Below are 13,304 nucleotides of genomic sequence, written 5' to 3'. Positions count from 1 at the left end.
CCACAGCACCCAGCTAGTATTTATTTATTTATTTATTTATTTTGCAGCTTTTTGGCCAGGGCTAGGTTTGAACCCACCACCTCCAGTATATGGGGCTGGCACCTTACTCCTTGAGCCACAGGTGCCGCCCCAGCTATTATTTATAGATGGGATCTCACTCTTGCTCAGGTTGGTCTCAAACTCATGAGCTCAGGCAATTCACCCTCCTCGGCCTCCCAAGGGCTGGGATTACAGGCGTGAGCCACCGTGCCTGGCATGCCTGTGGCTTCCTTACCACTGTTGTCCAGGGCACCTGAGGAATCCTGGTGTAGGTCATCGTTATGTAGACAATGAGGAAGAAGACGGTAAGAACCCAGTAAAACACAGCCACAAACATGACCCAGCCAAACGCAGGCACCCGGAAGTACTCAGTTCCAGCAATAAGCGTCCATACCAGCAGTCCCAGAACCTGCAAAACAGGAGAAACGGAAAAGGAAAAGAAAATGGAGGCAAAAGTAGAAAATAGAAAGGAGGCAGGGACAAAGAAAAAAATAATTATAGTGTGTTAATTACAAATTTCATGCATATACCACATAACACAACTTAAAAATATAATAGGATTTGTTTACTCATGTGCCTACACACATCATCAGGGTAACCATGGCAAACCAGGCAGGGACCCCAGCAAATAAGAAAACCTATGTCTTATTTTTTTTTTTTTTTTGCAGGGGGTGGGGGGACTCTTAAAATTCAGGTCCAGCCAATTGTAGATCGGTTTTGCCAAGTCTTCCCTTTTTTATCCAGGAGAACACGGAAACTCAAGCCTGTACGTGATAATTTTTATTTTTAAAAATCAGCACTAATTAAGAGTTTTAAAATATCACATGAAGGGAAACAATGCCTGAGGTGGGAATTTGCCCACAAGTTGATACCTGTCAAAGAAATAAGACTGCCAGGTGTACTCAGAGGTGGGCCCTGGGACTGAGCACTTGAGGGATGACCCTCTGGCCATTCCCAACCTGCGAACTGCTGCCTACCTTGCAGGTGAGAGCTCTTTCAGAAGGGAAAATGAGCACTGGCCACGGTTCAGATATAGACACACAGCATTTTACACAAATTGTGCATTTAGGTTGGTCTAAAGGTAGTGAGTTATCTCACTTGATTGTTCACAGTCAGTTACAGATTAAACTCCTTGTTCTACCCTTTTCCTCCCTGCACTTGACTGGTCTTAAAAAAAATGTGCATTTATTCCAGCAATAGTCATCCAGCTCTACACACTGTAATACCAAACCTAAAGCCAAGTTAATGTCACTTAGTTGTCTAGAGGAGGACTTCATCAAGGAAAAAGAAACTGATCTAAACTGTAGGCGTCTTGAGTCCTGGAGAAAGGAAGGTAGGAGCAAGGCAAGCACTAACATTCTAGTGCCTTCCAGGGACAAAGGGAAGGAGGAATCAGAACCACATCCTCAGGAGTGCGGGGTGGGCTCTGGCTGCAAGTCCCAGCTTGCTGTGTCCCTCCAAGGTTCCATTTCTGTTTTAGCTTTCTTTGTGACATATGAAACTAAATACTACGGAAATTCTAATCCAAGGCTAGGAAGATAGATTTCACTCATTTGTTCAACACGTGAACTCCTCCAATAAACCTGACTTCCTGCTATCAGGCCCTGAGGATGGAGTAGGACACAAATTGAACAGATCCTGCTTGTTGACACCTAAAGTCTAGTAGGGGGAAATATCAGATCTATTACAAAGGTGACAAATACCATGAAGGAAAGTAAAGGGTATGACAAGGGTCTATGATGGGTGACATAATCTAATTAGCAGGTATAGGAAGTGTCAGAGAAGGTCATGCTGATGAGTAACCTGAAGACTGAATAAGACCTAGTGAGACAGAGGTGGGAAAGCAACTCTGTAGGTGAAGAGCACAGCATGGGCAAAGGTCTGGAGGTGGGAAGGCCTTTGTGCCTTCTAGAACCTGTAAGAAAATGCAGTAAGTTAGGGCATTGGTGTTGGGGAGGGTTAGATGATGTGGGCCCAGGAGTCCTACGGATTTTGTGCTTTATTCTAAGGATGGTGGGAGAGTTTTAAACAGGAGAGTGACAAGATCAGGTTAAGTTTTCATGAGAGCACATCTAGCTGCACATGGAGAACCAACATGCGGAGGGGTGAATGGTGGGGGTGAGGAGGAAAGTTCAGAGACTGTTGCAATAATCCAAGTGGTAGACAATGATGTCTTTGAGACCAATATGGTGGCAGTGATATTGAGAAGTGAGTGGATTCAAGACAAATTTCAGGTGTAGGTAAGACTAATAGATGAAATATAAGCAGAGGACAGAGGAAAGGGAAAGGATAAAGTGGAATAACCTCTGGTCTACAGAAAGATTTACCAAGTGGATTATGGTTTCATTTGTTCAGCTGGAACAATGAAAGAGGATCAGGTTAACAGGTTGTTGCTCATGAGCTCAGTTTTTGATCTAGCCAGTCTGAGGTGGCCAGGACCTCTAGACAGGGATGAGAAGTTGCAGACCTGAAGGGAGAAGACTTCAGGCCCTTCTTTAAGAAGGAAGACAGAGATTTTGTGTCTTTTGTTACACCTCGGATAGATTCAGAGAACACTCTCCTAAGTAAATCATCACAAGAATGGACAAACAAACATCACATGTACTCAATACTGATTTTAAACTTAGAAATTAACCACATGAGAGAAAAAGTCAATTAAATTCAAAAAAAGGAGGAATTCTGGGAAGATGGCTGACTGATAGCAACCCTTGGCAGAGGCTCCTGAGCAGAGGAAGAAAAACTGGACGGAATTGGACTCTATGAAGCCAAAAATGGGGAGCTGAGCCAAGAAAGAAGTTCAGCAAGCTGTAACTCCAAGGAAGAGCATTCAAGAAAACAAATTTTAGGTACGAAGCCTATCAGCTAGAGGACAGGAGACCCCTCCCCAAGCAGGAGGCCTGCTGCAGGCTATCTGCAAACGAGCAGGGAACAAAAGACCTCTCATTTTACCTTGCTGGAGAGAGCCACTAAACTCCAGGTCTCTTTCTCCAAGGAGGTCCCACTTATGAACCTAGACACCACCCTGCCAGGCATAAAATTGAACAGATATTTTCCACCACAAGTCCAAACTCCTAGTCCACCCTTCTCCCTCTCATGGCAGTTTGAAGTTCTGCCCCCTGAAGAGCATAAAGTGTTTGGTCTTGTCCTGAGAGATTTGGGCATAGTGTGGACTGCAAACCATGAGGACAGTATCTGTGACTATCGGGGAAGAAAGAGGGTGTGGGAAGAAAGGGACACTCAGTGGGAGGAGGAGCAATCCCCTGGTTATGACTATGCCCAGCCAATGGTGGTGTTGATCCTTGGTTTGGGCTGTGTCTGGTGGGACGGGGTCAGAACCCCCAGCTCTGATGGCACCCACAGTGGGAGAGTGGCTGCCCCGTGTGGACTGAGTTTGGCAGACAGGGCTGGTCCCCAGCCCCTACTGGGCCTGTGGACAGAGGCTTGCTAGGTGTGGACTGAGACCTGAGAGCAAGAGTGTGTGTGATTGTGTTCACCCTTTCCCTTTCCTTCTCCCTCTCATACGTGCCCGACCAGTGTGGTCCCCTGATTCCAAGAGCCCTCAAGCAGTGACTTGCTGGGTGTGAACCAAGACCTGAGGGCTAGGAACTGGTCCTCTGTCTCTGGCAGGGCTGGTGAGCAGAGGCTTACTGGGTGAGGACTGAGACCTGCAGGTGGGGTGTGGTGCCCTGACTCTAACAGAGCCTGTAAACAGAGGCTTGCCAGGCAGTGGACTGAGACTGACAGGCAGGGTCATGGTCCCCTGACTCCAACTGGTCTGGCAAGCAGAGGCTAGCTGGGTGAGGACTGAGACTGGTGAGTAGAGGCATGGCCCCTGGCTCCAACTGGGCCTGTGAGCAGAGAAGTGGACAACAGTGTGGACTGAGTCTGGTGGGCGGGAGTGTGGATACCTGGCTCCAATTGTGCTATTGGAGACCCCTGAACCCCTCTCTCTTGAGCAGGGTTTGCACTGCCTGAGACAATTTAATTGGAACTTATGTCTGGGGCTGTCCACTCTGGGACGTTCTGAGGTTGACCTTCAAAGTTCTATACCAGAAAAGAACTAAAGGGTGAGGGCTGGGCACCACAGCTGTTTGTATCTCTTCACAGTTGAGATTTAAACCCAATACTGTGGCTTCTTAGGATGGGGTAGAGGTTGGCTGATATCAAGACAGAGCTAGCTTGCACTATCTCACCAAGTAGGTCCTCAGAGTCTCCAGCCAAAACTCTGAAAGGGACTTTGTAAGGTTATAGGAAATAAGCCACAATTACAAAGCCTAGTGCTTTGGTAAGGGACTATCTCTACTACCTGGGAACCCTAATTCAATCTCACCCTACTAGTTCTAATAACCAAATGGTGGAAAATAAACATGGTGTGGACCCAACAGAAGAACTCTGGCAACATGAATAACCAGAGTAGATCCACCCCCCATCCCCCAAGAAATGACAAAGGAGATACAACTGAAGATGCCATGCATAGACAAATGGAAGCAATGTCAGAAGTTGAATTCAGAATATGGATCACAAATAAGAAAAATAGAATGGAAGAAAAGAAAGAAATTGAATTCCAAAGAGTTCTAAAGTTGTCTCAAGAAATTAATGAATTTAAAGCCCAAGTCATCAAAGATATGGACATAATGAGAAAAGAGATAGCAGAGCTCAAGAAAACGAAAGTTAGTTGAGGAACTCCAAAATACAATGGGATTCCTCAGTAATAGAGTTGACTAGGCAGAAGGATCTCTGAAACTGAAGACAAAGCTTTTGAACGTTCTCAAATACTCAAAGAGGCAGACAAATGGAGAGCAAAAACTGATCACTCCCTGAGAGAGTTGTGAGATCACTCCAAAAAATCAAACATTCATCTTATAGGAATTCCTGAAGGAGAAGAAGATGGTCCTAAAGGTACAGATGCTCTACTCCAAGAAATTTTGGAGGAGAATTTCCCAAGCATTGCAAGAGATACAGAACTTCAGATAGCAGACAGTTTAAGAACCCTAGCAAGACTCAATCCAAATAAAGTATCTCCTAGACACATTGTGATTAACTTTGCCAAAGTTAAGACAAAGGAGAAAATTCTACAAGCAGCCAGATGCAAAGAAAAGCATCATCTACAAAGGGAGAAGTATCAGAATGACAGCAGATCTCTCAGCCATTATGTTTCAAGCCAAAGAAGATGGTCATTGACCTTCAGTCTCCTAAAACAAAACAACTTCCAGCCCAGGATCCTGTATCCAGCTAAACTGAGTTTCATCTGTGATGGAGAAATCAAATACTTTAATGACATACAAACATTGAAGAAATTTGCCATAACTAAACCAGCTCTTCAGGATAGTCTCAGACCCATCCTCTATAACAACCAGCACAATGCTCTACCTCCAAGTAAATTCACCCAGAAAATTTTGAACAAAACCCAACTTCCACAGTGGTGAAAGGATTAAAAATGTCCATTGGACATCTGAATATCATGACACCCAACACACAACCAGGCTTATCAATTCTCTCAATTAATGTGAATGGTTTAAATTGTCCTCTAAAGAGGCACAGGCTGGCTGACTGGATATATAAACTCAGATAGGATATCTGTTGTATACAAGAATCTCACCTTACCTTAAAGGATAAAAATAAACTCAGGGTGAAGGAATGTACTTGTATAATACAAACAAATGGAAACAAGGAAAAAGCAGGGGTTGCAATTTTACTAGCAGATACAATTGGCTTTAAACCAACAAAGATAAAGAAAGATAAGGAAGGCCACTACATATTTATTGAGGGAAACACCCAACATGAAGAGCATAATTATGTGCATAATTAACATTTATGCACCCTACCAGAATGCTCCTCAATTCATAATGCAGACCCTAATGGATATGAACAACTTGATATCTTCCTGCTCTATAGTAGTTGGAGATTTTAACACCCCTTTGACAGTTTTGGATAGATCCTCCAAGAAGAAACTAAACAAAGAAATATTAGACTTAAACCTGACCCTATAACAAATGGACTTTACAGACTTCTACAGAACATTTCACCCTAATAAAACTGAATGTACATTCTTCTCATCAGCCCATGGGTCGTCCTCCAAAATAGATCATATCCTAGGACATAAGTCTAACCTCTGCAAATTTAAAAGTATAGAAATGATTCCTCTTGGACCACCATGGAAGAAAAGTTGAACTCAACAGCAACAGGAATCCTCATACTCAAACAAAGTCATGGAAACTAAATAATCTTAGGCTGAATGATAGCTGGGTCAAAGATGAGATTAAGAAGGAAATCACTAAAGTTTTGAAACAAAATGATAATGAAGATACAAATTATCAAAACCTGTGGGATACTGCAAAGGCAATCCTAAGAGGGAAATTTATAGCACTGAAAGCCTTCATTAAAAAAACAGAAAGAGGACAAACAGCAATGATGAGTGCAACTGAAAATTAGCCAGGCATTGTGGCAAAGTGCCTATAGTCCCAGTTGCTTGGGGGGGGCGAAGGCAGGAGAGTCATTTGAGCCCAGGAGTTGGAGGTTGCTGTGAGCTGTGATGGCAAAGCACTCTACCCAGGACAACAACTTAATGGATCATCTCAAGCAACTGAAAAAGGAAGAACATTCCAACCCCAAACCCAGCAGAAGAAAAGAAATAACCAAAATTGTGCAGAATTAAATGAAAACAAAAGAATCATTCAGAAGATGAATGAAACAAAAAGTTGGTTTTTTGAAAAGATTAACAAAATTGATAAAACTTTGGCCAACCTAATGAGAAATAGAAAAGTAAAATATTTAATATCATCTATCAGAAACGATAAAGGAGAAATAACGACACTTTAGAAATTCAAAAAATCCTCAATGATTACTACAAAAATTTCTATGCCCAGAAATATGAAAATCTGAAGGAAATAGATCAATACCTGGAAGTATGCCACCTTCCTAGACTCAACCAGAAAGAATTAAAAATCTTGAATAGACCTATGTCAATCACTGAAATAGCAACAACAATGCAAAATCTCCCAAAAAAGAAAAGTTCGGGACCAGATGGCTTCACATCCGAATTCTATTGGACCTTTCAAGAGGTACTAGTACCTATATTATACAATGTTTTCCAAAGCATAGAAAAAGAAGGAATACTTCCCAAAACATTCTATGAAGCAAATATCACCCTGATCCCCAAACCAAGAAAGGATCCAACACAGAAAGAAAATTATAGACCAATATCATTAATGAATATTGATGCAAAAATATTCAATAAGATCTTAGAAAACAGAATTCAACAACACATCAAAAAAAATTATACACCATGATCAAATTGGTTTTATTCCAGGATTACAGGGTTGGTTCAACATACACAAATCTATAAATATCATACATCACATCAATAAATAAAAAACAAAGACCATATGATTCTCTCAATTGACTCAGAAAAAGCCTTTGACAATATCCTTTCATGATCAGAACACTTAAGAAAATTAGGGACTGAAGGGACATTTCTTAAACTGATAGAGGCCATTGACAGCAAACCCACAGCTAATATCATATTGAGTGGTATAAAATTGAAAACATTTCCACTCAGATCAGGAACAAGGCAAGGATGCCCACTGTCTCCACTGCTATTCCACGTGGTAATGGAAGTCTTAGCCATCACAATCAGGCAAGAGAAGGTGATCAAAGATATCCAAATAGGGTAAGAGGAGATCAAACTCTCACTCTTCACTGATGATATGATCCTATACCTGGAAAATCCCAGGAACTCAACTTTAAAACTCTTAGAATGATCAAGGGATACAGCGGCATCTCAGGATACAAAATCAGTACTTATAAGTCAGTAGCTTTTATATATGCCAACAATAGTGAAGCTGAATAAACAATCAAGGACTCTATTCCTTTTACAATAGTGCCAAAGAAGATGAAATATCTGGGAATTTACCTAACAAAGGACATGAAAGATCTCCATAAGGAGAACTATGAAACTTTGAGAAAAGACATAGCTAAAGATGTTAACAAATGGAAAAACATACCATGGTCATGGCTGGGAAGAATCAACATTATTAAAATGTCCATACTACTCAAAGCAATCTACAGATTTAATGCAATTCCTATTAAAGTACCATTGTCATACTTTAAAAGAATTTGAAAAAACAGTACTTTGTTTATATGGAATGAGAAAAAACCTTGAATAGCAAATACATTACTCAGAAATAAGAACAAATCAGGAGGTATTACGTTATCAGACTTCAGGTTATACTATAAATCTATAGTGATCAAAACAGCATGGTACTGGCACAAAAACAGAGTGGAAGATTTATGGAACAGAATAGAGAACCAAGAGATGAACCTAGCTACTTATTGTCATTTGATCTTCAACAAGCCTATCAAAAATATTCAGTGGGAGAAAGATTCCCTATTTAATAAATGGTGCTGGGTGAACTGGCTGGTGACCTGTAGAAGACTGAAACTAGACCTCTATCTTTCACCATTAACAAAAATTGACTTTCACTGGATAAAAGATTTAAATTTAAGACATGAAAGTATAAAAATACTAGAAGAGAGTGCAGGGAAAACACTTGAAGAAATTGGCCTGGGAGAATATATTAGGAGGAGGACCCTCCACCCCCGGGCAATTGAAGCAACACCAAAAATACATTACTGGATCTGATCAAACTAAAAAGCTTTTGCACAGCCAAGAGCACAGTAAGTAAAGTACAAAGACAACCTTCAGAATGGGAGAAGATTTTTGTAGGTTATGCTTCTGACAAAGGTCTAATAACTAGAATCTACAGAGAACTCAAACTAATCAATAAGAAAAGAACAAATAACTCCATTTCTATGTGGGCAAGAGATATGAAAAGAAACTTCTCTGATGAAGACAGGCGCATGGCCTACAAACACATGAAAAAAATGCTCATTATCCTTAATCATCAGAGAAATGCAAATCAAAACCACTTTGAGATATCATCTAACTCCAGTAAGATTAGCCCACATTACAAAATCCCAAAACTACAGATGTTGGAGTGGATGCAGAGAAAAGGGAACACTTCTACCCTGCTGGTGGGAATGCAAGCTAATACGACCTTTTTGGAAAGAAGTTTGGAGAACACTCAAGGAACTAAAAGTAGACCTACCTACTATTTGATCCTGCAATTCCTCTACTGGAATTATTTCACAACAAAGATGATCAAAATTATTTTACAACAAAGACATTTGCACCAGAATGTTTATTGCAGCCCAATTCATAATAGCCAAGACACAGAAACAGCCCAAGTGCCCATCAACCCATGGATGGATTAACAAATTATGGTATATGTACATCATGGAATACTATGCAGCCATAAAAAAGACAGAGACTTCACATCTTTTATGTTTACCTGGATGGAGCTGGAACATTTTTCTTAGTAAAGCATCCCAAGAATGGAAAAAAAAGTATCCTATGTACTCAATACTACTGTGAAATCAATATATAATCACCCACACACTCATATGAATGGCAAACATAACTATAGTCCAGAAAGTAGAAGGGAAAAGGAGGGAGAGGAGTGAGGAGGGGGGATATGGGAGAGGGAGGGTGTGTGAGGGGACCTCACCTAATGTGCATGATGCAATGGTACATTTCAAAACTATTAAAAATGAGTATAATTGTGATGGATGTGTTAGTTCAATGTAGGCATTTCACATTGTATATCAAAGTAGTACCCTGAACCCCATAAATGCATCAACGTACAAAATTATGATTTAATAAAAAATAATAATAATAAATTCAAGAAAGGAGGGTTCAGTAAGGGCCTACCTAACAGGTGCAATGTACAGGTAGGTGGTGCACTTCCTGGGTAAAGGTCATGACCACAACTCAGACTTTACCTAACAAACACAAACAACATAATTATATGTACCCTCATATTAACCTGAAACAAAAAAAAAAGAAAGAAAGGAAGAAAGAAAAAAAGGAAGAAAGCCTTCTTGTGAATTATCATTAAGCCATCAGATTTTCCAGGAACATTCTAAATTGCTTGCTGAGAGCAGTCACCTTCTTGTTATTGTCTGGATGTCTGCTCTAAAAGCAGGAAAGACACCAGGGGTGTCCAACCTTAGGCCTGTGGGCTGCTTGCTAATTTCATGAGGACTTATTTTTTGTTTATCTGTGCTGTTACATATCATAAAAAGTATGCACACACCCTTTTTTTTTTTTTTTCTGCTAATCAGCTTTCCTTAGTGTCTGTGTATTTAATATGTGGTCAAGATAACTCTTATTCTTCCAATGTGTGTCAGAGAAAAAAAGGTCGGAAACCCCTGCAATCTAAACATCTCCATTTCCACTCTTCCATCCTTTAGAGGTGAATTTTGATGTTCTTTCATCTGCTTGGTACGATATAAGCATCTTTTCTTTGGCATTCACATACTATGTGTTTTTGTGCTTCTATCTTTGGTAACAAAATGTATCCAAACTGAAAAGGTACAAAATCTGAAAATATAATTCCAGAAAGCACTAAGGTTTGCACTAATGAGGTATTTGGACCAAAATTCATCCTGACCCGTAACCTATATGCATACTTCCGACATTCTATTGGATCAGTAAGCTGGTTATAGAGAGTCTGGTATGGCAGCTTCTAAAACATTTTGGGCTTCTTGATTCAAACGAGGGGGTCAGAACAGCTCTTTGCTGCCGGGTCACACAGGAGACACAAAGTGAGTGAGGAGGCCCTGCTGACGTGTTTATGGTGTCTCTTCACAGGATCACAAGGGCTTAAGAGTTTCCAGCACAAGCATGTGCCCAGCTAAACAGGCTCAACTAACAGCTCTTGGCTCTGAATACAAAAATGGTTTTCATTATTAAAGCAGGAGAAGCCTACTATCCGGAGCTGCATTGTCCAATTTGCTAGCAGTGGTCATCTTTTACACAAAGGGACAATATTGTTAACTGAGCCATCTCTCAAAGAGCAGGAATACTTGACCTGTGACCTCACCAGCAAACACAGTAAAAAGAATGTCCCCGTCAAGAAAAGTATTGTTCTGCCCAAGCAAATTTCCTAGGTAACTGAAATATACCTAGAAACAAATCTTTTAGCTCCCATTATAACCAATGCTGATAAAAATCACTCTTCAAAAACGTCATTCATCTCCTGCTTTGTGTGTGTGTATGTGTCTCTAAGACAACCTCTCAATCTTTATTTGCTTAGACTACAAAAGAACTGTTTATTTTTTTTCTCCAAAAAAAAAAAAAGTAGTATTTTAGGCTAAGATTTTTTTGATTGGCAATGCTAAAACCTTTAAAAAAATTCAAAAGTGATAAATATAGGTTAAAAATTAACATAGAAGTATATACACAACAACCCCCCCTCCTATTCAGCAGTCTTAAATTCAAGAAAAACCAATATAAGCAAATTTGTATTTACCCTTCCTGACCTCTTTCCTTGCATTTATAATCACTACGCACACATCCTTTTCTCTCCCCCTTATAAATATGGATCACTCTGTCCTCAAAGTGCCTATAACTTGCTTCCTTTAGTCAGTAATATGATGGAGGGCATCCTTCTATGCCATTCCACACAGATTTTTGCCAGTTCTAACAGTTGTTCAGTTTTCCATAATTCATGTAACTAGTGCCCTATTGACGGAAATTTATGTTGACTTGTGTGTGTGCAAAAATGTCCAAACATTTTTATAACATACACTCCTGCATACCTGAATCCTAGGATAGATTCTAGAAGTGGGATTTCTGTGTATTTTTAAGCTTTGGAAGTACTGCCAAACTGCTGTGCAAAAACTTTGTACTAATTTCCCCTCTCATCAGTTATGTGTGCTTTTTGCTTCTACCCTCCCCAGACTAAACTCCCATATGTTACATGCTTAAAAAATTGATTAAAAAAAGGGAACCCATGTTTTACCTTTCACTGCTTTATTAAAATATGGCATAAAGAGAAGTGTACAAATCCTAAGTGAACAGCCGAGGGAATTTTCACCAGCTGAACGAACCTGCACAACTAGCACCCAAATGAAGAAAAGAATAAGACACCACTTCTAGTTCCTCCGGAGGCTTCTCTAAGGGCAATGGTCTCCTGACTTGTATTATTCTTCATGAGTTTTGCCATTTTTTGATCTTTGTATAATTGGAATACTACGGTACATCATCTCATGTCTGGCATTTTTCCCTCCATACTCCGAGAGTCACCCGTGATGTGGAATGTAGTGCCTCCCTTCTCCTGGCTGCAGCAATGCTCTCAAACCTGAGTAACGATCAGAATCGCCCAGAGGACTTGTTAAAACAGATTGCTGGGCCCATCACCAGACTTTGTGATTCAGGTCTAGAATGAGATCTGAGAATTTGTTAGAATCCTTTTTTCCTAACAAGTTCTCAGGTAATGCTGATGCTATTGGTCCAGGGACTATGTCTTAAGAACCTCTGATGTATACAGCATTCTTGTTTCTGCTTCAGTTCACATTTTCCTGAGCAGTGGTGAGGATGGTAGAACATTTTTTCCAAGTGCCTATTAGCCACTTATAGTTTACTGAGAAGTCTTTTTAAAAATCACATTCTAATGTGTACAGATCTGTGAGAGAGATAATAACCAACTACGTAGGTGGCAAATATTTTTCTCATCCAGTTTTGTTTTTTAAGCTCATGAGTCCTCTGTCATACAGAAGTTTAAAGTTTTTACATAATTAATTGGTTGCTCTTTAACTCATATTTCTACTTGCTTAAGGAGGTCTTCAACATTAGATTATAAATGTATTCTCCTATGTCTTTTATAGTTTTACTTGTACATTTACGTCTTTAATCCAACTAGAATCAAGTTTTAAATATGGGGTAAGAAAAAGCAAAGAATTTTTTCTAACAGATGGATGATTGATCCTCCATCAGGTATTGGTGATTCCCATGTATTGGATCAGTTTCTGGAGATTTTATTCTACTCCATTCGTTTACGTTCACTGCTGTGTCAGCACCAACCATTTCAGCTTCAGCATTTCATGTCACACTGAACACAGATATCTAATTTTGCTCCCCCTAAAACCCTTTTAAAATTTGCAAGTGGATGGGATGAATGGGAAAGGAGGCAGAAGTAATACACATTTAACAGGTGAGAACACACGTGGACAGGAGATAACTAACTTAGCCACCCTGAGAACACTGAGTTCCAAACTGGTTACCAGGAAAGTGAAGAACCAAACCAATCTTGTTGTAAAGTCTGAAAAGATTCAGGTATCTGTAGGAGTGGGAGCAAAGGTAGGGTGAGACAGGGATGACTAAGACAGAGGAGTGGTTAAAAGCTGTTTGAAAATAGCTTAGC

At 40.2% G+C, this 13,304-nt stretch overlaps 1 protein-coding gene across 1 annotated transcript in view; it reads right to left on the bottom strand.

Moving 5' to 3' along the window:
• CMTM8 (CKLF like MARVEL transmembrane domain containing 8) overlaps positions 1-13,304 on the bottom strand; it is a 120,359-nt gene that overhangs the window by 9,045 nt on the left and 98,010 nt on the right. Inside the window, exon 2 of the mRNA XM_003781770.3 lies at positions 275-448. Coding sequence (XP_003781818.1) covers positions 275-448 — 174 coding nt within the window. The remainder of the gene's footprint in view (positions 1-274; positions 449-13,304) is intronic.

The sequence above is a fragment of the Otolemur garnettii genome, unplaced genomic scaffold (assembly GCF_000181295.1).
Source record: "Otolemur garnettii isolate 467f Iridium unplaced genomic scaffold, OtoGar3 scaffold00002, whole genome shotgun sequence".
NCBI classification, from domain to species: domain Eukaryota; kingdom Metazoa; phylum Chordata; class Mammalia; order Primates; family Galagidae; genus Otolemur; species Otolemur garnettii.
This window is presented reverse-complemented; position numbering and strand designations above follow the sequence as displayed.